Source organism: Passer montanus, unplaced genomic scaffold, assembly GCF_014805655.1.
Source record: "Passer montanus isolate IOZ18808 unplaced genomic scaffold, ASM1480565v1 scaffold8, whole genome shotgun sequence".
In the NCBI taxonomy this organism is placed as follows: Eukaryota; Metazoa; Chordata; class Aves; order Passeriformes; family Passeridae; genus Passer; species Passer montanus.
This window is the reverse complement of record NW_024373256.1, coordinates 4,629,343-4,654,731: the sequence shown is the minus strand read 5'-3', so window position 1 is coordinate 4,654,731 and position 25,389 is coordinate 4,629,343. Positions and strand designations below refer to the sequence as shown.

At 41.9% G+C, this 25,389-nt stretch overlaps 1 protein-coding gene across 5 annotated transcripts in view; it reads right to left on the bottom strand.

Annotated features, from left to right (window-relative positions):
• The window catches only part of MAD1L1 (mitotic arrest deficient 1 like 1), a 350,640-nt gene that overhangs the window by 231,431 nt on the left and 93,820 nt on the right, over positions 1-25,389 (bottom strand). For 3 of the 5 annotated variants that reach the window (XM_039732446.1, XM_039732448.1, XM_039732449.1), the window contains one exon: positions 16,191-16,335. In XM_039732446.1, the coding sequence (XP_039588380.1) occupies positions 16,191-16,335 (145 nt within the window). Of the gene's footprint in view, positions 1-1,990; positions 2,162-10,532; positions 10,682-16,190; positions 16,336-25,389 lie in introns of those variants that run through there. The other 2 variants (XM_039732451.1, XM_039732450.1) reach the window with 2 other exon arrangements.

The window sequence follows — 25,389 nt, the reverse complement described above, 5'->3', positions numbered from 1 at the left end:
CTCTCAGCTTATCTGGCAGCTGATTCCTCCCTGTAAATAAATATGCAGCCACCAACCAGGTTGTTCCATAAAATGAAACAATAAGATTAAATAACCCAAATAAATAAAATTTAATTATAAATTTTAAAGGGGCAAGAAAGGGAGGGGAAAATCCACAAAGTAATACCCCAAATGAAGTATAACAGATCTGAAATCTCCATCTGATCCTGGAGAACAGGACCACCCAGCTCCATGCACTGCCCACAGCTGCACATTTCTGATTCATCTTGCAGACAGGCAGGAGTGACAGCAGCTGTGATCCACTCACACTTTGCTGGGAATACAGTGATTTGTTTACTCACTGCAACACTGTTAAATCTCACGGGATATTCAGACACTTGTACAGGGAAAAGAGAATGAGCAGCTCAGAAATTGCTTCTTGCAATACGTGAACTTGCAAGAATATCTCATATCTTTCACAAAAGTTAAAATAAAATAGGGGGTTTTTTAACACTACCAGTTTCATAAAGATGCAAAGAAATACAAATATCAAAACACTGAAAGTCATGATGCTTGCATGAAGCAAGAAAAGGTCAAATAAATGTAAAACATAATGGAGAATATCAGGTAAATAAAAGCCACAGCAATATTAATTTGTATTTTAAAGGCACACAAATTTTAACACCATGAAAACATAAAGCCCCAAACAAAGCTGAAATGGACAGCTCCATGTAGAGGGCAATCCTTCGAGTCTATCAGAAGCATGAGTGGCTGTAGCTGCACACTCTGACCCAGCAAAGATCCAGGCTCCAAAAAGACTCATCACAGCTCCTCTGCTCTATTTTATCCAGAGAACTGTGATAAAGGCAGCTAAATGCTTCAAGAAATTAAACTGCACTGAGAAGATATAATAATAATCTCAAAGCTGGATATTCACCCAAGACCAAAAAATAACAAAGGTGTTAACAGACAAAAGGAATAAAATGATTTATCATTAAAAAAGGTTATCCTATTGGAGATACCAGACTGCAGACATCCTCCTCTGTTTTGAAAGCAGAGATAAGGTTGTTCTGGGAAATTAGAGTTATTGGCAAGGAAGTTTCACCTGAACATTAGAAAAATTAGTTAAGAAGGTTCAGAATTCAAAGCATCTCTTTGAGTTGAGTGTAACAAGATAAAATAGAGATAGATAAGCAGGAGCTTTTGTGAAAGTAATTTAAACTGAACCAGTTAAGAATTCTTTGAGAGAACTCACAGGAGAGTGAACCAGTGAGCACAGGGTTTGAAAGTCTGTTTAAATGACCAAGCATTCCTGGGTTTTAATCATGATGTGAGAGTGAAATACCAGCTGGGAGGAGCTGGCTGATGGAGGAACACACCAGCCCTCCCTGCCATGGAAAGCAATTAGCAGGAGGCTGCACTGAGGATTGCAGCCAGAAGTTTCCTTCAGGATCATTATTAGCATAGTGGAACAAGGGCAAGCAGCAAGATGTGAGCTAACATAAAATATTAATGTCAGCAGAGCCTGGAGACAAGGGTGAGGCATTCCAGAGCACCTAAAAATATCAATAATGACAGATGAGCAAAGGCTGATAAACAGACTGAGCAAAATCACACACAAATGTGTGTGAAGAGCAGAAGGAAAAAACTTTAGATTCACACAGGGTGCACACAAGCAGCTTTTACACCATAACCTCCTAGGGATTTGATTTTGACAACCTTTGAAGCTATGACATCCTTAGGGACATGCCAGCCAGGCAGAGCCCACAGAGAGGAGGGAAGGGACTTCAGCCACAACCTCCACAAACAAAACCACTTCAGCAACACAGCTCCAGGAAAAAAATCTGATCCTTGTATTAACACAGGTTCACCACAACAGTACCAGATGCTTCCAGGATATGACAAGACTCAAAAGATGTAGAAAAAAATCAGTGAAATGCTGATACTAACACAGCAGAGCAGGCAGTGTCAGGGAATACAAACACACATGCTGCAGCAAAGAATTTACCACCTGAAGGAAGGTCATTGTCACATAGGTAAGGCACAGAAAACTGCAGTCTGCACTGGGGGACTTCATAATAAACCAGACATTCTCAGAAGGAGATACACTAAAGATTTCACAGCTCTTCCACAGCACTACTGTTTGACTTGAGCTCAGGTCTTCAGTTACTTCACCCAAGCATCTCGGTTCCCTATGCTCTTTTATAACTGATAAAACAGTGCTTCCCCACCTCACAGGAATGACAGAAGGAGAAACGCAGCTCTAGACACGGAGTACTGCTAAAATCTGAGTGACAGTGTCATTCAGGTTCCCAAAATAGACAGCATTTAACCTTCATTAGTTGCTGAGAGCTCTCATAAGTCTACCAAGCGTTGATACTCGGATATTTATAACACATTTAACTCCAGACCAAGTCCCAGCACAAAAAAAGAGAAAGGACAGACAATGTATCAAGAAGGTTCCCAACCCCTCAGAGTTTCTTATCACTGCTTCTTGGGGGAAAAAATTGCCAAGAAAAAGAACTCATTGGTCTGGATGAATAAACCTTGTAAATCCCAAATCTGTCCCTGGGGAGGGCAGCAATCACACTTGTTACATCTGAACAATGCAGCAAAATGAGAAGATACCATTTTTCTTAAGTTTTATTAGCATTAAGTATATGAACTCTGTAATTTGCATTTAATGTTATTAGCCATCCTTTTAGCATACTGAAAGTTAATTACAAATCAAAAGTTTTGATGCAGATCGTTAGGCACCCATTCATCCACGTGGAGGCAGAGCCATGATCCAAGAGCAGCTGAGGAGGAACAGCTTGCAGGTTCTGTCAGCTGAAGAACATCCAAAACACAGGGAATTCTGCATCAAGCCAAAGTGTGACCTCCTGCCCACCAGTCAGGCTTGGCAGGAAGTTCGTTATCTCTTCCTATTATTAATTCAACTGGGTATGCCTACTTGGATGCTCTGGCTGCAGTTAAGGATCCCATTCCTTCAGTGGAGATGTTTGGCATTGAAACTAAGCCTGAAAAACTGCTGGCTGATGAGGGTCAACAATTCCACACCCTGCTCCCTCTTACTAAAGGAAAACTAAGGAAAAAACCTACCTCTGCAAAGGGAGAAATCGTGAGAACATAAATATCAACAAAAGAACACCCCAAACTCAGCTTAGCTAGGTGAAGTTTAGCAGCAACAATTCCACACCCTGCTCCCCCTTATTAAAGGAAAAAATCTACCTCTGCAAAGGGAGAAGTCGTGAGAACATAAATATCAACAAAAGAACACCCCAAACTCAGCTTAGCTAGGTGAAGTTTAGCAAGAACTCACAAAGTCACAGCATTTTGGTGGGAGACAGATTTAGATGAGTCAGCTTGAGCTGGTTGCTTGGAGAGATCAAAAAATTCCTTATGTTAGGGAGTGAACCCCAACAGAGGGCACAGCTCAATGCAGAAAATGCACCAACAGCTGCAGCAGAAGGAGCTTTAGAACCTCAGAACTCACAAATCCATGTGCAGGCAGAGAGGAAAGTGAGGCAGGGAAGGTGAGCACATTTAATTACTTCTGTATTTTTGGTTTCCTTGTGCTATCTGAAGGAAAACATCAGATCCAGAACACGTGTTTCACACCCTTCAGCTTGCACATGCCCCCAGAGAGTTAAACTATAAACCTGGCTATTATTTACAGCTCTCTCAGTACCCATTTAGGATGTTTTCAAGGAATTCAGCAGGGCTTTTTTTCTTCTCTTTTATGCAAGTAAAAAGCCAATATTGGAACACAAGGGCTACAAACATAGCCTCAGGTTAACACCACACATGACAAATTCATGTGCATAGGTATTACATAAGAAACACATTGCCTCATACAGAAGGAGGTTAAATAGCTTTCTGGGGCTTGTTTAATAACTTCTTTGGTGGAAAAGATTTCATTTAAAGCTTTTAAAGTGTGATGACCATGGCTCCATTATGAACCACTCACTGAGCTACCCGTGACCTGCACCTCTGTCACAATTCCAGCACAGGGAGAAAGCAGAGGAATTAGCAGAATGAGACACTCAGCATGTCCTGCTGTGCCCCACATGTTCAAAGATGAAATTGCCACTAAGCTGAGTGGTATTTTCCTGCACAGGAATGTTTAGAGGCACAGGAAAGCAGAGGACGAGAAGGCAATCACCTGGATGGGACACTGAGGCACAGTAGGAATGTGCAGCTGTTGCTGTTCCTCAGTGTGCAGGGAGAACAAGGAATGGCTCTGAGAAAACTAACAGTTCCGTGGTTGTAAATTGGGAGGGAAAACAGAAAATAAACAGATTATTTGCTTGGCATTTTGCTAGAAGCAAACAGAAGAGCTGAGATTTACTTAAAGGACTGGCAGAGTGAACCAGAGATGGGAAAGGAAATTATTCCAGAGTGATCTCTGCAAGCACTGAGGGGGAAAAGGACACCCCCAGTGCAGCCCTTGGGCGGGGGCTTTGTTCCATGCAGGCTGAGCCCCTTTCCCTCATGTGCAGAATGGACAAGAGGGAAAAAGGATAATGGGCAGGGATACACAGTGAAACAGGGAGTGGGAGAGTTTTCACTGGAGTAAGCACTGCCTCTTGTTCATGTTTACTGCATGCAAAAAGTCAAGAATTCTCTTGTATAGTGATTTTCACTTTTAAAAAACAACTCTGAGTGGTTCACAAGCCCTTTTTTCCCAGCACCAAACCTTATATACACTATCATAATAAACATCTTCACGTTGGAGAGGGATAAAAGGCATTTTGTTTTGATTTCATTATATCTCCTGAAATTGCTTTTTTCTTTCTGCATTTTTTTCTTGTCATTCAGTTGTGGTGGCCCTCACTGAGGGATAATGCAATAACACTTCTGACAAGGTCAGCTTTCCAATAACTTTGCAAATGGCATTTCCCAATGACAAAACAAGCACAGCTTCTCCTCTCTTTGTAATTAATATAATAGAAATGTCAACCTGAAAAGTTGGTCTCCAAAGGTAGTATGTTATCAACAGTAAATTAATTTATTAGAGTCAGAAAGTGTTTCCTTATCTGCAAAGCTGAAAATACTATTTACAGAGAAGAATTCCTGTTACAAGCATAAAACATAAAATTTCTGCAGCTTATATCTGTGCCTGAAAAAGCAGCAACCAAGGAGAGGAGTTAAATTGCTTAAATTTCTGATTCAAACACTAGATCACTTTGGGAGCTGCACACTCCTTTTGCAAATGCCCTGTAGAAGGTCACATCCTGAAAGAAACATTACTCCACATCCATGTTTATCTTTAATTTAATCCCAAGTTCAATGCACAGAATGAGCCTTCCCAGCCCCTCTCCCATCCACATAAGCAATAAAAAGCTGTTGGTCTTGGACCTGCCTGAAGGCAGGGTTAAACATAAGGCAGGAAAAACAGGTGAGAGAGCAGGGACTCCTCCAGCTGCTTCTTCCACTGGAGAGAAGACTCTTCTGCTCAAAGGGAGTAAGAACATCTCTCCCTGAAGGGGGAATGAGTTCTTGGCTCTGTCCCATGAAGATGAGCCCACAGGGCTCCAGGCACACCCCACTCCAAACCCACCAACTCCACAGGCCAGGAGGTCAAAGCCCTCCCTAGGACCTGCTGCATGTCATGGTCTGAATCTCTCCTTCAGCTGCTCAAAAGGACAGGAGCCCCGAGTCCTGGCCTGCATTTCTTTCTGTATTTAGATTTTACAGCTCCTTCAGGCACTCAGGACAGGCAGACATGAGCTCCAGCATGCCCTGGGCATAGTGCAATGGCCCAGCAGGGGAAGTGTGCTCACATCCCAGGGGGAAGAGCATCCAGCTGCAGCAAAACTGCACATCCTGCAGTTCCAGCACAGGCTGGCACAGAGAACCAGCAGAATGCACATTTTGCTGTGAAAAATATTTGCACTGATGTCAAAGCCAGACCCTAAGGTGCCTGCAGCTCCCAGGTACGAGATCAGCACAAACCCTCGCCAACACTTGCAGGAAAAGTTTAAAATGCTCCATCCTTTCAGCAACCTTCACTTTAACCGCTCATCCTCAATTCCTTGCTCACAGACTTGTGGCACCCAAAATAATATTGACTAAAAACCCAAGTAGGGTGGGGTTTCCATTTTCCCCAGTGTTGATACAACACTGGAACAAGCCCATGGCACTTTCCACACACCCAACACCACGATAAGGAAAGGAACACATCTGCTGGAATCCTTGGGCTTTACTGCCCTAGGACAGTAAGGAGATGCCGACACAGGCAGATTTAAACTTTACCCTGGCCATGCTTCCCTGGGCTTAAAAATCAGCTTGGATGCCCCACAGGATTATAGGACCTTGCTAATACAACCTGTACAAATCAGAAGACTCTTGTGAGAAGAGATCTCCTCCTCCTGACAGAAAGCAAATCCAACATCTTGATGTGTAAAAAGCATATCCTCTTTTCCTCTCTCACGCTCACACTTTACCTGTTGATTCCTTTTTAAATTCTTGACTTCAAAAAGGCATTGATCTTTCTAGGGAAATCCTGAAGCTCTGGATTCATACAGACAAGAACTGAGTCTCAGCTCCCTCACTGTCCCAAACTGGTTCCACCTGAACAGGCAAGTTTACAGTTAATGATTCTTCACAGGTCCTGCCCCACATAACACTAAAAGAATCCAGCAGCTGTTCTGTATAGTGAGAAACTTGTAACATAATAATCTCATTACATCAATCAAAATTAATTAACTGAAACTACACCAATTCTTCAAATTTTCTATAGCTTCTATTAAACAGTTGTTGACTCTATCTGAAATACTACCTAAACAAATGTGCTCATAAAAGAGGGAACAGTACATTTCTCCTCAATGCAACAAATCATGGGTCAGAGACCATTTCCAAGATGTTTTGTAAAACCTCATTTGACTTCTAATATATTCATTAATTTAAGCAATGCTTGACCTGAGATGCTGTGAACACACATTGAACAAAACAGTCAGTACTGCATGATACTGTGCCAGGAGCAATCCAAAACTCCTCAATTCTCCAGACAGTCCTTCAGTTTTATAAAGATTTTGGGTCTTCATTTGAAAGGATGCTCTGACTGGTGTCTGAGTAGTGCAGCTGTTCTTACCAGAGGCTCCCATCACATGTTGAAATAAGCTACTGTGCAATTACTTAATTATCTCTCTCTCCTATCCTTAAAAAAAAAAAAAAATCCCCTGCAATTCAACTTGAAGGAAACCCAGTTAATCCAGTTTTATGGCTGAGAATTAAAACAGAGAGAAGTCAGAGATTCAAAGCTGCAGTTCCTGTGGCAATACCACCACTCTAAGAGGCAGCAAGATTAATGCCTTCAAACCACAAGTATCTGAGGAACAAAGAATAGCAAAAAAAAAGAACCAAAACCCCTTTTTTTGTGCAGCTTAGCCTTGCTGGTATTTCAGAGCCTGCTGTTCAGAAATCCTAAGCCTCTTGCCTGTCCCTGGATGCTGCCCAAGCCCCTGCCCAGCAGTCAGGTTTGTTCTGCCCGACTTCCCCCAACAATCACTCCCTCATTCCAGCCATCCATCTTCCCTGCCAGACCTGCTCAACCATCCCTCATAATTCAGAGCTGAGGAGCTAAGGAATAAATGTTACAGCACACGCATCAAGGGAACTATAACTTTGAATTACCTGACCTGGGTGAGTTTAAATTCTCAGCCATAACATTGGATTAACCTAATTTCTTTTTATTGAATATTTTACCTTTAGAAGTCCTACAGCCCTTTCTCTCAGAGAAATACGAGAACTGAAGGTCATATAAATTCTTTTATGGGTATATTTCTAATTTTCATAATCTAACCTCTTAGCAGTGAGCATTAATATCTAGTGGGGGCAGAACAAAGCAGAATCCAGTCAGTATTCTGGGGGAAAAAAAAGATCACATTTCTATTGTTCTTCACAAATACCTCATAAAATAACATAACTTTTAACTTTGCTGCATACTCTGAATTGTTATAAAATTTTTTAAAACCCTCTAAACTCACTGCTTAAATAGAATCTATGTCAGAGATAACATCAATAAGAATACAGAGGCTGTCCTTGTGCCTCCACCTCAAAAACATCAGATATAAAGATAATAACGAACTCTGTATTTTTATCATTGCAAGGTTTACCAGATACATAATAAGGCAAGAGAAAGAATTACACAAAACCAATTCCCAGAAAATTGCTAAGATAATTTTTATGAGCACTTTTATGCTTCTGAAAGGGAAAGAGAAGCAAGGCCCAGGGGCCAATTCATCTTCTGCCTCCAGGCTGGCCATTTGAACTCAGCCTCACCATCTCCATGGTGAGAGCCCGGGGGTGATACAGCTCAGCTCTAACAAAGCACATCACCTTCCCGCCTCCAAGGGACAAATTCCTACAGGTAACACGGGGTACACAGAGTACAGTACCCAAAGTCAGGCAAAAGGCAAATTTATCCACTAGCTATGAGGAATTAGGACAACAGATCAAGAGCAAAGGGTCTCACTGGGGAGGATGCAGTGGAAAGCAAGAAGGGCAGACTCCAGTGCCCAGAGCCTGGGAACAGCTCCTGCATGTCAGAGCCAGAGGAACCTCTGACAAATGCAGACTGACAAGTGACACTAAGGGAACTCTTAGGCTTCGAAAAGTCATTTTGGAGCAGGATAAGGAAGTGAGAACTCAACAATTCTGCTACTTTCTTCATGGAGTCAAAAGCGAGTAGTAAGCTTATTACCAAGTTAGCCAAAGTAAGGGACAATGGCAAAAAAGAAAATCAAGCACTGCTCTGGGAGCCCACACCAGCAAAAACACACTCTTCTGACTTCCCAAAATCTGCAACTCTCACTTGAGAAACAGAACATTTTCTGGTTTAATTTAAAGATACTTCCTCCTCCCAAATGGTCTTTGTGCACTGCTTCAACACTGCTGCAGCCAGTCCCTTCTACAAACACATTGATCCCAGCTTTCCTTATTAATTCTTTATGGAGAGGTTCTGCAATTGTTTCAGTAAATGATATTAGCATACCTCGTGAAACAACCTGTTTCAAAGGAAAATGGCTTGTACTCATTCTCTTCTGGAAGACAATTGCCATTTGCTTAATATAGCCATGATATTTTACTGAGGTAATTATACTCTTAGCTATCAGTAACAATTAAACCCTTAGATTGAGGTTGCTTAATAAAGGTCTCCAAATAAATAACACATTCCAAACACAGTATTTTAAAATGTCAAGCATGCAAATAGGATCTTGTAATGAATATAAGGAAGCATCTAGTATAAATCAGCACAGAGTTAGTTTGTCACTGTACAAGTGTCTGCAGGAATTGCTGTTGGAGTATTGTGGGATTGTGCTCAGAAAGCTACAGAAAGGGCAGTGCTGCAGATGAACCCATTTCAATAAACACTATGGCTGGTTCATGGCTGGGCCAGGGTGAAGCCATCAACACTGCTGTGCTTCTCTAAGGGCAGGGCTGAGTGACTTGGGCAACAGTTGAAGCCGATAAAATTTGTATTTGTTCTTTTGTATTCCCTGTAGCAACTTCCTTGAAAACTGGAGTTAGGCCATTCCATTAAAAGCTAAATAAAACTCAGAAGCAGACAAATTAGAGGGTACAGACAGAGGTAAAAAAAATCACTCTCAGACTCTGAGATCTAGAGATACTTGCAATCAGGTCAACAGATCCTGGCAGGCTGTTAGGTATGGAAGGTGAGGGCATGGTTTAAAGGTCCTCACAGTACAAGATGATCAAGAAAGGTAAAGCTGACCAGCAATACATATAAACAAAAATAAAAATTAATCAGGACGCATGTTGTCAGAACACATATTTGTAGAGTTATCTGGCAGGGGTATTGCAGGCAAAGAGTGGTACAGCAAGTTACCTCCAACAGTGCTACATGTGGAGGCAGCTGCCTGAGCTCCAGGAGGTGGTTAAGTGGATCAGGACTAAAATATGATACAGCAGATAACTGGAAGAAGTTTTAAAAAAAAAAAAAAAAAAGAGCCATGCTTTGCCCCTTTGATGTGGAGGCAGCTGCCTGAGCTCCAGGAGGTGGTTAAGTGGATCAGGACTAAAATATGACACAGCAGATAACTGGAAGAAGTTATTAAGAAAAAAAAAAAAAAGACCCACAACAAATTTGGGTTATACAGAGGAACAAAACCCAAAGCCAACTGCACAGCAGATAACTGGAAGAAGTTATTAAGAAAAAAAAAAAAAGACCCACAACAAATTTGGGTTATACAGAGGAACAAAACCCAAAGCCAACTGTGTTAAAATAACTCCTCACAGAACTCCATCTCCCTGGAGTACTTTCCACCTCACAGAGGGAAGGCAGTCAGAGACCAACAAAAGCAAAGTGTGACATTTCCTAACTCCAACAAAGAATGTCTATGGAAACAGTCATGAAACTCCCAAATCCTGCCTTCTCCCCACAAAACTCAGCACCCTTTATCCAGTAACCCAGACACTCTTGTGCAAATCACAAACACGAAGCCCAGCAGCCACGCCTCATCAGACTGAACTCAGGAGCATTTTAACAGCAGCTCACAGGGCAGAGAATTATTCATAAAAGCACCTACCTCATCTCTGACCTGTTGGTCTTCATTCTTTGAAAAAAAGGCACCCTACAAGAGCAGTCTGGGAATTAAAATTGATGATGCTACTGGTTACTAAAGATTAAAATTCAGCAGTGACCTGTTCCAAACCCCTGCACTCCACAGCAGCAATGCTCTCTTTGCCTCTTTCCCACACGTGTTAATGATCTTCTGTCTCCTTCTGCTATTATCCTCCTCCACCCCTAACTACCCACCACCTTTTCTCTGAAATTGTTTAACTGATTAATATAATCAAGTTGAAATTAGACCTGTGCTCAATCTAAAAGGCTGCTGAGTCTCCTTCAAACACAGAGTCTCATCTCCCTCTTCTCAAGGATGGATGGTCCAAGGAAGCACTCACAAAACCTGCCTTGCTTAATCCCTGAAGAGGGAGATGTGCAATCCTCTTAAAATGTATTTATTTGCCAGTCATAAAAAGGAAGGTAACTTTCCTGAGTTTATAAAAACCTAAAAAGGGGAGACACAGTGAGCAGAGGGAAAGGTTTGGCCAGGGTCAGGCTGACAGCACTTAACAACCAGGTGTGGAGCAGCAGCACAGCTGGGGATGCAACAGCACTGCTGAAATTGCATCCACAGAATCATGACTTGGACTGAGGGAAGGAAGGAAGGAGAGTGATAACAGCCAGGGAAAGCACTGGATACTTTGGATACTGCTCACAGCCCCCAGGAGCAGCTCAGAGCTGCCCCAAGGCAAATGTGCTGCCTGGATGCAGAGCACAGCTCAGGGTGTGATGCCCAAAAAGTCTGTCACAGCCAAAGTGCCTGTTAGAGCAGCTCAGAGCTGCCCCAAGGCCAGCTGTGCTGCCTGGATGCAGAGCACAGCTCAGGGTGTGATGCCCAAAAAGTCTGTCACAGCCAAAGTGCCTGTTCTAGTGCTGCTGAGTGCAGTACTGACTGCTGTATTTACAACTTATCTTTCACATATCCCAGGAACAGGGTTAATTCACCTTCTTTGCTGCACACCCAGAACTTTGAGATCCTTCCTTGTACTTTAAAATCATCTATCTACCCCCTCAGAAAAAACATCATGCAGGACCCAATATGACAGAGAAGCCATCAGCATTATTTTAAATCTTTACTGATTACAAAACAAAGCAGATGGCAAATCAAGTCATGAACTCTGCATCTGCCATGCTTAATGAACAGTTTAATTACCTAGTCCCATTTCTGATGCATTTTTACCACTCTCAGCTCTGGGAGACACTAATATACTTCACACTGACTGATATCTCCAGGAACATGTGGTATCAGCAGTCAGCTGGAGTTGGTTAATCAATACTTGTTTAATCTCTAACTTTTATGGTGATGGCCTAAATTATGTCTCGATAGAAACAGATTTCCTATCATATCACATGATCTGGTTGAGAGCCCAGGAAACAAAAGGGAATTTTTCAGTCTCTTCTCTGGGCAGCAGGGTACCCAAAGGCACAGACAAGAAATAAACACAGTGAAACAACAACATCCAACACAAGCAGCTTAGTTCAGTCATCGTGTTGTGCCTTATATGAGAGCAAGGGCTGCAATTATGGCAGTGTGCACTCATAAAGCCGACAATTTCAGGAACAAATTAGACTAATTTGGAATAAGTTACAAAAAGTAACTGAAATTGGGCTTCCCATTTTGAGTTTTGATCTTCCTGCAAAGGATCATGCCCTGGCTGCAGGAGGCAGGGCATTTTGTCTCTGGGCAAACCTGCAGTGCTTTGGGCTGATCCCATGCACTCTAGAGCTCCTTGCAGAAGTTATTTCTGGGCACAGAAGGAATCACTGCTTTCAGGAGTCACTGAACTGAACATGTGCAGGGGAAGAGGCTCCAAGTCTGAGCCCTGGTAGCAGCTAAGTAAGAAACACAGCAGGGGCTGACCACAACCAGGTGAAATCACTCGAGGAGAGGAGCAGATGATGGCCAACCTTTGGCCCTCCACATCAGAGGGCTTTGGGAGTGGCCTTTGGGCTTTTTTGAGTGGGCCTTCATTGCTGTTCTCCAGCAACATTTCTGCTGCACAAGGCCCAGCTGTGCCCTCTGGAAGCTGCCCTCCTGAAAAAAATAACTAGAACTTTCATTCCATGAAATACTGACTCAATCAGCTGCTTACACTCAGATAAGGACTTTCAGGAAGGGTTTTTCATTTTGGGAGGTCTCTGTGTCATATACAATTTCTTAAGAGATTGCTATTTTAGCCATTCAGTACCAGAATTGACTGTTTTTAACAAGCCCACTTCATAAACAAAGACCTGGAGTTGTGTGCAAAGCTCTCAGAAAAAGTGAAATACTCAGAAGCTTAAGGACAACACAAAAGTCCAATGCAAAACTGTGCGAGTAAACACAGCATTCAAAGCAAATACAGCAGTAAATCAAACAGGCAAAAGGGCAGAGGCAGACTAGGTGTCTCCCCAGCATTTCAGGTGTCTCCCAGGACTGCTGTATCACAAGTACCTCAGGGACTAAAGCAAAGATGAAAGATTTTCCCAAAACTCTGAGCTAAGGGAAAGCAGAAAGCATGACAGACAGCAAGCTCAGCCAGGCAGATCTCTGAGAGAGAGAGATTGAATCCACCCCTTCAAACATCAATTTCTGTTTCATCACCTTAAGTGAAGGGAGTGACACTCCATCAGTGTTGAAAGCCTCAGTGGTGTCCTAAACTAGCCTTATGTTTCATTGAATAATGTAAATGAGAAAACTTCAGTCCTGATCTGATTTACAAGGGCATGTGGGACTAAACGATCAACCAACATGTTGATCAACTAACCAAATGATCAACCAAGCAGTTTGTGAGCGGGAATAATCAGGATGCAGCTCCTACACCAGCCCACACCCAGCAGTGGAGTCGATGGGGCTGGACCACTGCAGTGACACTCAGAGACTGCAGAATGCTGCTCCAGCCTGCCAGGGAACAGGGATTTCTAGGATTTCTAGGGATGCACTGAAGAATCCCACACTGACAACTGCGTCACTTCCAAGCAGTAAACCAACTGGAAAGGCCCAAGTAAGATCAAGAAAGCCCAAAAGAAGCAAATGAGGCAAGGAAGGAAGCAATGGACAGAGAGGTAAAATGCACTGGGATGGAAATACAAGAGCAACCAAGACAGACAGAGACTGTGCAAGTAGCAACTGAGCACGACTGACAAGTGAGACTGGCAGTCTGTAAAAGCCACAAAATATTGATTCAGTCTTGGGGAAAAAAGTCAGTAGCCATAGCAGTGAGAAGGAGTCAGACTGACAAAGCAAGCACCCCCTGTGGAGAGTACATTTACCACTGAAATATTTGGTCCTGCTGTTACCGAACAAAAAACCAACTTACTGGTTTCTATTCAGATTTTAAAACATATTCTAGGACTGAGACTTCCAGGTTCCAACCTGAGCCCAAAGAAAGGAAAACTGTTACAGCATTAAACCTGCACTGTTGAACCTCTGACACCTTTCAAGCCTTGTTTGCTCAGCACACAAGAACTGATTCACTCCCCTAGTAGAGGGTCAAACATGCACAAATGCAGAAGTCATACTATCAAAAGCAATAGCATTTCAATCATATATATAATACTCTCCCTCAAATTAGACTTTCACAGTCCTATTTAACAAGACAAAGATTGAATAGAGAGAACTCATCTCTTCCATTCTCAAATTACATAAAAGCACACCACAGTACTGATGCCACTAATTAGATGATTAAATACCATTCTAGGTGATATGCTTTCAATGTAAAATAATTATTTTTGACAGGAAATGTATTTGCTCAATCTCTTTTTAAATCACAATATCATACTTTTTTTAATTAAATGAAATTCTTTCTTCTGATTTTGCATGAGAAGAGCAACCAGCAGGAGAAACAGTGCTGAGGATAGATTGTCCAAGTACCATAATGCATGTACTCCTTCACAAAGGACCTCAGCATTCTCTGGATGGAATATAAATTTTCAGAGAACAGCAAAGTCTTTATTCCTTCAAAACAGGTCAGTTGAGGAATGACTGAGCACACTGAAAACCTCCCCTGTCAAAACACAAGTTTATTTGCCATGGTCTGATGAAGAACACTTCCAACTTTTCCTATGCTCCTCCTCAGGGGGAGCAGAGCAAACAAAGCAAAGGTTTGTCTTTCCATATAAATCAGGGTACAATCCATCACATGACAAAGTAGTGTTGTGGTTTTGTCCAGTACTTAAAGAAAAGTAATGATATTTTTGTGTTCTATGACAAAACGTGTTTCTGCTGAGCACTGGAAATAAGTTAACAAAGGGAATATTTTAGAAACCATCTGAGAAACTTCCTTCAGGGCTGAGCAGTCCAGCACAGAGTTAGACAGCTGAAAAGGTTATAAAACCAGGTTTTTTATAGGGCTCAGTATGCACCTGTGTCTTATCCAGCCATGGCAGTCCCAAACCAGAACCAAGGAGAGTTGCCTGCTGCTGGGGCAGGAGAAGGGCTGAGAGGAGATGCCTTTTCTGTTTCCATGGAGAGTCTGGTCCATCCACCCTGCCTGCAGTGCCTGCCTCAGTGTGAGGCTTAAAGAACTGCTGTCATTTTCCTCTTTGCACTTCTGTGACTCTCCATGGCATCAAACTCTGCAGTCAGAAGATCTGATGGAATATCCTCTTGTAAAGTGGCTGCTTCATGCTTCAAGAGCCCTGCTTACTGCACCATACATCACAGCTTCTTTGGCTCAACAATGGCACAGGAATTACACAAAATTGGGTGCAGCGCAATTAAAATCGATCAAAATGCTTTAGTTGACACTGGAAATCAAAGTCTAAAGCTCAGGCACCACAGCAGCTCTTTCCCCTCCTGCCTCCCCACGTGGTGATGTGCCTGGCTCCCTCTCATGAGCTCTGACTACTGGAGTCTGACCTTCTGCACACACATAAGCTCATTTACGTGAGCAGCTTTACAATACCAGGGAGATTGCTCAGATGAGGGAAGTTTTGCAAGGAGTATTCTTGGAAAGTGAAGTAACTCTCATTCTGGCTACAGCAAATTATTATTCCCTTTGTGGAAAGCGAGCTCTCAGAATTTAATATAAAATTTTCAATGCTCTGCAGACTTCAGAATTATTGTATAGAATTTCATCATGAGAGCACACCTGATATAGGATGATGCAGACCCCTTTGATATATTCTATAGAAAGAATCTTAAAACGTATTTTCAATTTACTGGTCTAGTGCTTGCCATTACATTTGAACAGACTTCCAGCGTAAGAGGAAGGCAAATCTCTTACTCCCTGTAAATTGTTTTTCCACAGGAACAGTTGACAAGGTGCTGCCACTTCGTTCTCTTTAGGAAAGGAGGCAATGCAGCCAAAGCCATTATAAATTCCCTTCAGTGGCTCAAAACACTCCAACAACAACATGATTCAATTCTCTGCCCTCACATGGATGCCAAGGCTCAGACAAAGTCACATATCCTCAGCACAGCACGAGCCCAGCTGGGGGAACACAAACACAGCTTTAGGAGGCACTGGCACTTCCATTCCAGTGAAACCCTAAAGACAGGTTTCATGTCTCCCATAGCCCCATTATGCAAAGACCCCAGGACAGTTTTGTAGCACCAGTTATAGACGTGAACAAAGAAGAAATAGGAAGGACTGCACCTGGCAGAAAGAAATAAGGACACGGGCGTTTCCAGGCTCACCTTGGTGAGGAGCACCACGCGTTTCTGCAGCCGCCGGACCAGCGCTTCCTGGTGCTCTCGTTTCTTCTTCTCATCCAAGAGCTGGCTCTGAACACACAGGATCTCCTCCTGCAGCTGCTGCCTGGCCTTCTCCAGCATCCTGGCACTAAGAGAGATAAGACAGACCTGTGAACTCCTGAGTGATGCCTCTCAAGCATTAGAGAGATCAGGAAAGCCTCAGAGGAGAAGCATGACCACGACCGTGTCACTCTCATCTTACGGCTGCACCACTGGAAACTGGGCAGCTGCATTCTCATTATCAGCTGTTGTCAAAAAAAGATGTGAGAGAAGAACCATCCCAGGGACAGCCTTCTTGTGCAGCAAGAGACAATTACTGGAAGCTCACACATAGGAAGCATTTAAATAATTGCACATCTGTTTCAAAATCAATCAGTATGCCTTTGAGAACATGCCTTGTTTTCAACAAACAACCCACAATCTTGGGTTCTACTGGACCTTTCATTTTTTTTTAATAAAGAAGAAGAAAGAGTAGGTTTACTATTGTCTGCTTTGACTGACAGATAGTACTCAGCAAGTAATAACAGCCACCACCTGCACACTGCTCTTGCCAGCAACCTTTGTTGGAAGAGAAATGTCTGCTGAGGGCAGGTGATTAGCACTTCTTTGGAGATGTGGACATGATTCTCAATTAAACCAGAACAGCCTGGCCCTCTTCTTCTCAGCTCTGTGTGCAGCACACCACGGTGATGCACAATTATCTGTGAGCTCCTGGAGAAGCTCTCCAGGTGTGCCCTTCAGCCCCACAGTCTGCTGCTGGGACACTGAGGGGCAGCTGCTCCAAGGCTCACATCAAGCAGCTCGTCACACATCAGCTGCTGGCAAAGCGCTTGATCAATAACAAAATAAAAGCGGAATCACTCCTGTGATTAAGAGTCAGTTCATGATTTAAATATGATGAGTTTATCCAAGAGTGCACTAAGTATTTAATGAGGGAGCAGGACATGAAATAAAAATATTGCACACAAGTAAAAAACCCTCAAGCAAGCAAGGAAGATCAAACTCAACATCTCCAGCTTAGTCAGGAACAGAAGACCTTTGTTTTTCTAATGCTAGAAACACCACTGGAAAATTTATGATTGCTTCCAAGGGTCTTATTCATCATTATAGTTGAAAGAAAGTAAATAAAAGTGCTTTAAATAAAACAGTACAATTGTTAAGGTACTGTTTAGATAGATCCAAAAGGGAATACTTAAAGAACACTTCTAGCATAAATCAAGCACAACCTGTGCTGCCAGGTCACCAAACTGTATTTTTGTGAAATGTATGTAGGAATGCACAAGAATTCCAAAGCAGCTGTCTCTCTATTCAAAATCCTTCTCTTTGAAAAAAGCATTTGTTTTAAAGCACTGGATAAATTAGAAACCTGTTTAAAGCTCCAGTTCAGTTTGGAACCATTCACAAACCAATTTAATAATTGGGAACTGTGAAAGAGTCTCTTCATTGCTGTATTCAGGTGGGAAGGTTCATCATGAGGGCTTCACATCTGCATTCGAAGCTGGATAATTGCATTACCAGGGTACCACTGCTTCCTTGCACCTGTTTTAATTAATCAGTTAAGAGGGGCACCTGTGCCAAGAATAACATCTCTGGTGATGGAACATGCCTGTGGGGCAGCCTATCAAGCTTGCCCTCAAAACAGGGCAGAAAGGTTGGTTAATTCCTGGTAACCTCAATTTCTGCCTTAAGATTGATTACAGTTTGTTCAACAATATTCCTATTTATGCATAGTATAAATATAAGTACAAAATCCTCATTAACTGTGATACATGTGTTGTAACAATTAAAATCACACCACAGAAACCCTACTGCAAATATCTTTTTCTTTATCAAAGAACCTTTGTCTTGATTAGAATCAGGACAAAAGAAAAAAATGCAAGCATAAGATTAATTACCCTGAAACAGCAAAAATCTCACATTTGATTATTGCAAAACATTTTGATAAGGCAACGGAGCAATTTTTTTTCTTAATCTCCCAATATTGTGACTTATTTCTATAAATGTTGAGTGGACCGACAAATGATGATTGATTTGACATTCACCAAGAAAAATGCGATATGTGCTAGGTTTCCTTCCCAAAAGAATGAAAAATATTTGAGATCCACATGTCAAGGAGTGCACAGACATTCAGCCACACAAAACTTTCAAGCTAGGTTGGAAAACTCTTTTAAAACATGAGAGAAGTTGAGCAAAGAGACAAATGGGCAATTTCCTCAGCCACTGCATGGAAAGAACACCTTCATCTGTTTATATTTCAGCCTCAGTACAAATGTGATGTTAATGTACCTAAAATTCAAATGCCAGAAATGTCTCTGAAAGCGAGGACAATCCTCAAACTCCCTGAACTGACTGTTACCATAGGTCTCCTTGCTATGGGAGGTGTGAAATTCAACTTCCTCACAACTCTCCACACCATGCCAAAGTACATTATTGAGATCCTTTCTTGCTCTCTTTGGACAGATTGATAATTCTTCCACAAACTGCACCAAATACAGCATGAGCTGCTTCTATAAGGAAAAATCCAAAAGGAAAGTGCTATTTCTTATTGACACAAAACAGGATTTGCAAGTAGGTGCTCAGAAGCCAAAGCCTTTAAAGCCAGACTTGTGCACTCTTCTTCCACCCTGATGACACCTATGCCTTTTCAGAAGTAATTGCTCACTCAATATGAGCATTAAAAAATAAAATAAAAGAGGCACAAAGTTCTCCATTCAGCATAAGCTTAGGGAAGTGGCATTTAAAAAAATCTTTGCAAGTTCAAAGTAAACCTTTTAAGCCTTAAAGAGAAAAAGTCATTTCTGTTTATCAGCCTATTAATGTTCCTTGTTCCACATCCCAGTGAATAAGATGCCAACATATTTCTGTTCTGAGCTGTTTGAGACTCTTCATTTTTTGCTCTTCCCTTCTGTAATCCACTTTAATGCAATCTTAATGATAAAACTTCATTTTCCAGAATATTCTTTGAAAGACTGAAGAACAATGAGGGCACACAGTGAATACTGAAGCTATAAGATACATTTTAATAATCTCCTTCAAAAATGACAAAAGCAGCCGACAGCTCCCCCCCGCCCCCCAGCGATTCATAAAACATTATTTTAATCATTCCATCCTTTCAGTAGCCAAGTTACCACCTCAGAAAAAAATTTTTAAAAAAACCACAAACAGGGAAAGCAAACAGGATGCCAGAACCAGCCTGTGTATGAAGCTGGGAGGAAAACAAGGGGTCCACAGCGACAATTAGAAGAGCAACACTGTGTGGGTCATGTTGTAGCTCAGCAGATGAGACACGTGTACCTACCAGGGCCAGCTGTCAGGAGGGAGAGCACATCAAAGAGAAAAGCAGAGTGTGATGGGAAGTGAGGGAGCACAGGAGGAAAACAGAGTGACAGTGGCAGTGCACACACGGAGCTGAAAAGAGAAACGCGCTGCAGCCATCAACATCCTCATGTCAGAGTGCACAAAAAAGGGTTAATGCAGAAGCTAATGAGGCAAAAAGGAGCAGGGGAAATTGTTTTGTAGCAAGACATTTGGATGAAGGAACATCCCTTCCTGAAAGTTGACAACTCGCAGGCATCTCAATGAATCCACACGTACGCACATAAACCAGACTGGAAACTGATAAACAGAGGGCTGAACAAAAATGTTATTTTCATTCCAGTTCCTCCCCCACAAGTTTTCTGAACAACACAAAGGCATAAGCAAAATCAGGGTAACTCCAGCATGTCTTTTATTTTCCAGTGGATAGCAACAGGACATCCCTGCCTGTGCTCTCCCTCAAGGATTCTTCCAACCTCCAATTTCTGACACAACTTCCCCCCTCAGCCTCTGCCTAACCTACCTCAGCACCATCCAGGATGGGAATTAGAAAGGAAAAACAGGAGGGAGAAGATGAAAACAGTTTGACTTAAATAGGGACAGAACACAGGAAAGAAAAGGTGAAAAATATCCATCCTATGTTAAAAAGGAAAAACAGAAGGGATAAAATGAAAACAGTTTGACTTAAATAGGGAAGAACACAGGAAAGAAAAGGTGAAAAATATCCATCCTATGTTAAAAGGGGAAAAAACGGATCCATTACAAAATGCTGCTGGAAAGAATGACTGGAGCTCTGAGAACACAGCTAGTTTATGGAACTAACCTGAACTAGTTTAACATTTAAAGCAGGTAAACTAGAAAAACCACCATCAGGAAGGAGGAGAAGACTTTAGTGCTACAAATATTTAATCTCAAAATTCAGAGGTTTGGGTGCTAACTTTTACTACAATAAGACTGGCATCTCCTTCTGCTTCCTTTCTTCTTCACAGACAGAATTGGGACTATATGGAAGCAGTAGCACCCTCTCCTGCCCTCAAATCCTGCCCTGCTACTGGGACTGTGGGAGCTATGGGGAAAAACAGGTTGTGTTATCTATTTGCTCACTATATTCAGAAAGAGAAATGATATAAAATATGAACATCTTTAGTAGAAGTTATCACAGGGGCTATATTTTATTTAAAGCTTTAAGTGTGCCTCACAGAGAGCCTATGAAGTACTGCTACACAAAATACTACATGCAATGGTCTACAGAGAGTTGGTGGAAAAACACTGTTTCTTCTTGCTATTTATTTCTCCCAAGTCTTCGGCAAACATCTGCAAACTTTCTCTTGTTTTCACACCTTGTATTTTCTCAAAGATCTTTCGTATAACTCACCAGCACCAGGCTTCCATAAACCACAAATCATTCAAAAGCAAACAGATCATACATCATCTTGCTGCTAGACACACAAGGAAGATTCAAATCACATTGAATTTATAATGCGGGAACAACATAAAGAGAATTATTTTGCTAGTGCGGCCAGATGAAATGGGTAAGGAGCAGACAGACATTTGGAGCTTTATTGGTGCAGTGACAATGTTTTATCTGTGAGACACTATTTAATTTTACTCCCTAACCAGCAGTGTAACTATCAGGCTCAGAAAGAGAGTTCCACTGAAGTGAGCAGTCAGAGAAAAGAAATAACCCACATTTTCTGCCCCAGCCCCAGTACAATGCCATAATTGACCGGCAGGAGTTAAGATTCACTGAAATAAATTCACGTGAGGCACTCTGAGCTTCCTTCCACTCCAGGGTGAACATGCTGCAGCACACGGGGCTGTGCTGGCAGCAGCCACCCAGAGGAGCCCAGCCCAGGAACATTTCCAAACACAGCCCAGGGTGGCTCCACCTGAACAGACACTGAATCACTGCCACAGCCCTGAACATGCCTTCCACATCACCATCAAGATGAAAGCGGTGTCTTAACAAATGAGGAATGTCTGTGGTTTGTTTTGGTTTTATGTGGAAACATCAATAGTTTCAACACCCACCACTGAATTCTGGCACGAAAAATATTTCAGTGGGGAGATAACTGCAGGCATAAATGTCCTTTTCCTAAGCTTCTAAACCTGAAGTGTTCAGAAGACCAAAGCTTCTACCAAAGGCATTTATTTGGTGAATAAAACTTCTACTGGTATTTAAAAACCACTGAGCCTACACTGGTGGCTGCGCACTTACTACACTTGAAAATGCTGCTGCCTTCAGTGGCTGCAGGAAAACTTATTCTGATAGCTGAATAAACAAAGTGATTAATATTAGCTTATGCAGACAAATCTTTAAGGGCCTTTGGTGTGTGCAGATGCTCATGGCTCTTGTGCTGAATCCACAACAAGTCAGACATCAGTTACACCCTGAGCACATGGATTTCCTTTGCAGTGCTTGGGGAGAAGCAAACACTAAATGTTCTTAATAAAATGCAAGTAATTAAAAAGCAGGAATTAAAACCAGGAGTCCTCTATGATGATTAACACAGCATATAGCCAGTACTGCATGTGTCATCTCTCCCTGCATCATCAGTTGCATGTGGCATTTAGCAATTATGGAGGATGGACTATTTTAAAAGGGCATTCACTGAAAAGGATTTTCCACTCCCATTCTGAGATAAGAACAAGTTTAAGGTGCACTTTCCTACAGTGCAGAGAACAGCACGCCCTCAGTCCTCTGAGCACAGACCGACCCACCACACCAAGCCAACATGTTCCCTGCACTCTCCAAAATGCATCACAGGGAGCTGGGAAGGGAGCACCTCCACTCCCAGCACTTCATCAGGAGTTGTGCTCATTTGGTCCACTTTGCAGCTCCTGATTCTGGCTCTCCTAACAACCCTGGCTAGTGAGGAAGGTCAGCCTGTGGATGATGCTGTCAGTAAGGGAATATGTGGAGCTTCAGAAGATGCCAAATGTCTGCTCCCTTCCCTATCACTCCTCACCCAGATTTGTGCATCCAGCACAAGGGAGTAAAATACTGGAGAAAAGGAACTGTCTTAGGAGAGAGGAAAACAAACAAACAAGCCCCCAAAGAACAACTCCAAGGAAGAATTTTGAAAAGAAACCTTTTCTCCAGCCAGGATGCAAGCACCCTCTCTGCAGCTGGCTTAATTTACATCATCTAATTCAAATTCTAAATGCTTCAAAGTGTTATTACACTTTTTTCTTTGAAAACAAAAATGACAACAACTGAAACAAAACTCTGAATGAGAAAACCCAAAGACTGAAATAATTACTAATCTAAACAGAGGCCTGTACATGGGCTGGTGAAGTCACTGGCCAGCTCTACCCAGTAATTTCTCTTCGTGTCGGCTCTGATGAGTTTTATATTTCTAACATTTCATCAATTTGAATCACTAAATTCAATTTGCATTCACAGATAAACAGAGAAGGAATAATAAATACTCTCATCTGACCTTGAAGTGTGACACAGAAAATTGCCCTCGATGATTTCATTTCAGTCTGAACCAGAATGAATAATGCAGTTGGCCCCACCAGTTACCAAATTATAATCACACTTGTGGGCTGGAGGAACTCATGGCTGTGCCTAATATGATGAAGAAAGTCAAAACTTCTCACTCTGTTTTGTATTAATATTTTAGGGATTAAGTCCCCACCTCTGCCCTTCCCCTCCACTCAGCCCCAAATACAAATCCCAAGGATTTCAGTTTGTTGCACAGTCACAAGTGAAGGCATTGCACAGTTTTCTTAACCCAATCCAATATTATTTGTTTTATGAAGTGCACATAATAACTCTTTTCTCTCCCAGTAAGCTGTGAAGTCACTGGGACAACTCTCCAGCACAGCAACTGGTAATGTGAACACGACAAGTGACTGAGAATATTTCCAATTTCTGCTATACATTCCAACCAACGCTTATCCAGAGTGGGAAAGTCATCTGGGAATAGCATGAGAGCTGAGGAGCTCTAAAGAATAAAGAACTGATAAAGAGGAGTGGAAAAAAAGGAAAATTTGCTTGAAGTGGTGAAAGAAATGAGTAGGAGAATAGTCGTGCTGAACCAACTTGTCAGCAAACAAATCTGGAGAAATTCTAGGCTCTTGACAGCTAGATAATGGCTTATCTTAATAAAATAAGAAGGGTCAAAGTGTTTAGATGAGAAAAACAAAACATTAAACCCTCCACTGCAATATAGCAAGTGAGTCCTCACAGACTGGTGACTCATTACAGCTTTGTGAAGGTTCTGTGGATCTTTTTCAAATTACCTTTTCCAATGAGACCTCATTTCCAATGTGCATTACAGTACTCCACAGTGAAATGAGGATTGAAATGAGGATTGTATATTATTGCTCAGTCACTTTTTCTTTTTTAATATCTGAACCTAAGACTACCTGAACAAATTTACAGAAACACAATTGTCTAAGGTATTTTTTTGCAGAACAATTCAGTGATGGACCCTCACCATAACTCTGACTAAAATCCAAAGCTACAGCTCAGCATTTCAGCATCAGGTTTTTGTCAGTGAAAACCCCTCCAGGTTATGTGATGAAAACTTGTCTCAGTTTTCATTAGGGACTCAGAAGAGAATTCATAGTGTACTTGTTGACAACAAATAAACCCAAACCATTAAGTGCTACCCCCCAGCATTTACCCGTGGGACAGTGGTACAGATAAAAGCAAAGGAATGACTGCAAAGTCACTCAGCTATCTGTGACAAGCACAGACTGCTGCTCTTGGCTTTTTTTTTCCCACAAGCACCAATTTAACTCCATCTCATATCTGCCTCCCACCTGCTTTGACTCAGCTCGTGTCAGAGCAGTCTACCAGGATCCAAGCCATATTAAGCACAGGTTGTAACAGACCTGCTAATCCTTAAATCCTCAGCATGGATGCATTTTAAGTCAGCAAAGATCTTAACATTTCCATGACCAAATAACCTGACCTGTAACCATGGATTTTTGAAGTGCCACCATGTCTTTGGGCACAAACATCTCATGGTAGTGTAGGATCTTTTCTACCACTCTCCAACAACAAATCAGGATTCACTGCTAACTGCATCTGTTTTCTGCAGGATCTCTGCCTCATTTGCTGCAGAATTTGGAAGATTAATGAAGCACAGAAATTGCTTGAAGAGAATGGTCTCACATTATGGCAACTGAAAGTCTCCCAAAAAATCTGGTTCCAATTCTTGCCTCTGCCAGAGCTCCTGGTGATACCATGATCTTTCCAAAGCAGTTCTTGGTGCTCAGCCACTGGGCAGCCCCTGGTGCTGAGCTCCAGTGTTGGCACTGACACTGAAAATCAGCAGCAGCTACTCAGGCCCTATGAAGGCTTGGGTGTTTTGAAAGAACATGTTCTAAATATTCCATATTGGCATCTCCAAAAATAAGGCTACACTTTCTTCTCGGTTTTACATCTGGTATAACAGAACTAGAATAAGAAGTAACTAATTAATTATTAAATTTCTCTGTAGAAAAGCATTAATAGCTGCTCATTAAGTCAACATTATCCACCATCTCTGCCGAGTGAAACAAGAATTCTGTGTGCTATAGGAAACCAGACTAAGGAGGTGTCAAGTGACTTGAATTTGGGATTTCCTACCCCCTGAGAGCTTCACCTTGAAACCCTGATCTTGTCTTTCAAGTACCTATTTTCATCATGGGGAAAACAGTAGTACTTAAAAAAAAAAAAAAACCACATAAAAGCAAAACCGTATATATAAGAATGAGGCAAAACAGCAGTTAGCTGAAACTCCCCCAGAAACATCCACTGTGGGGTATGCTTCATCCCAATTATATTATTTTACATTATCATAGACATCCATTTTGGGCATGTACATAA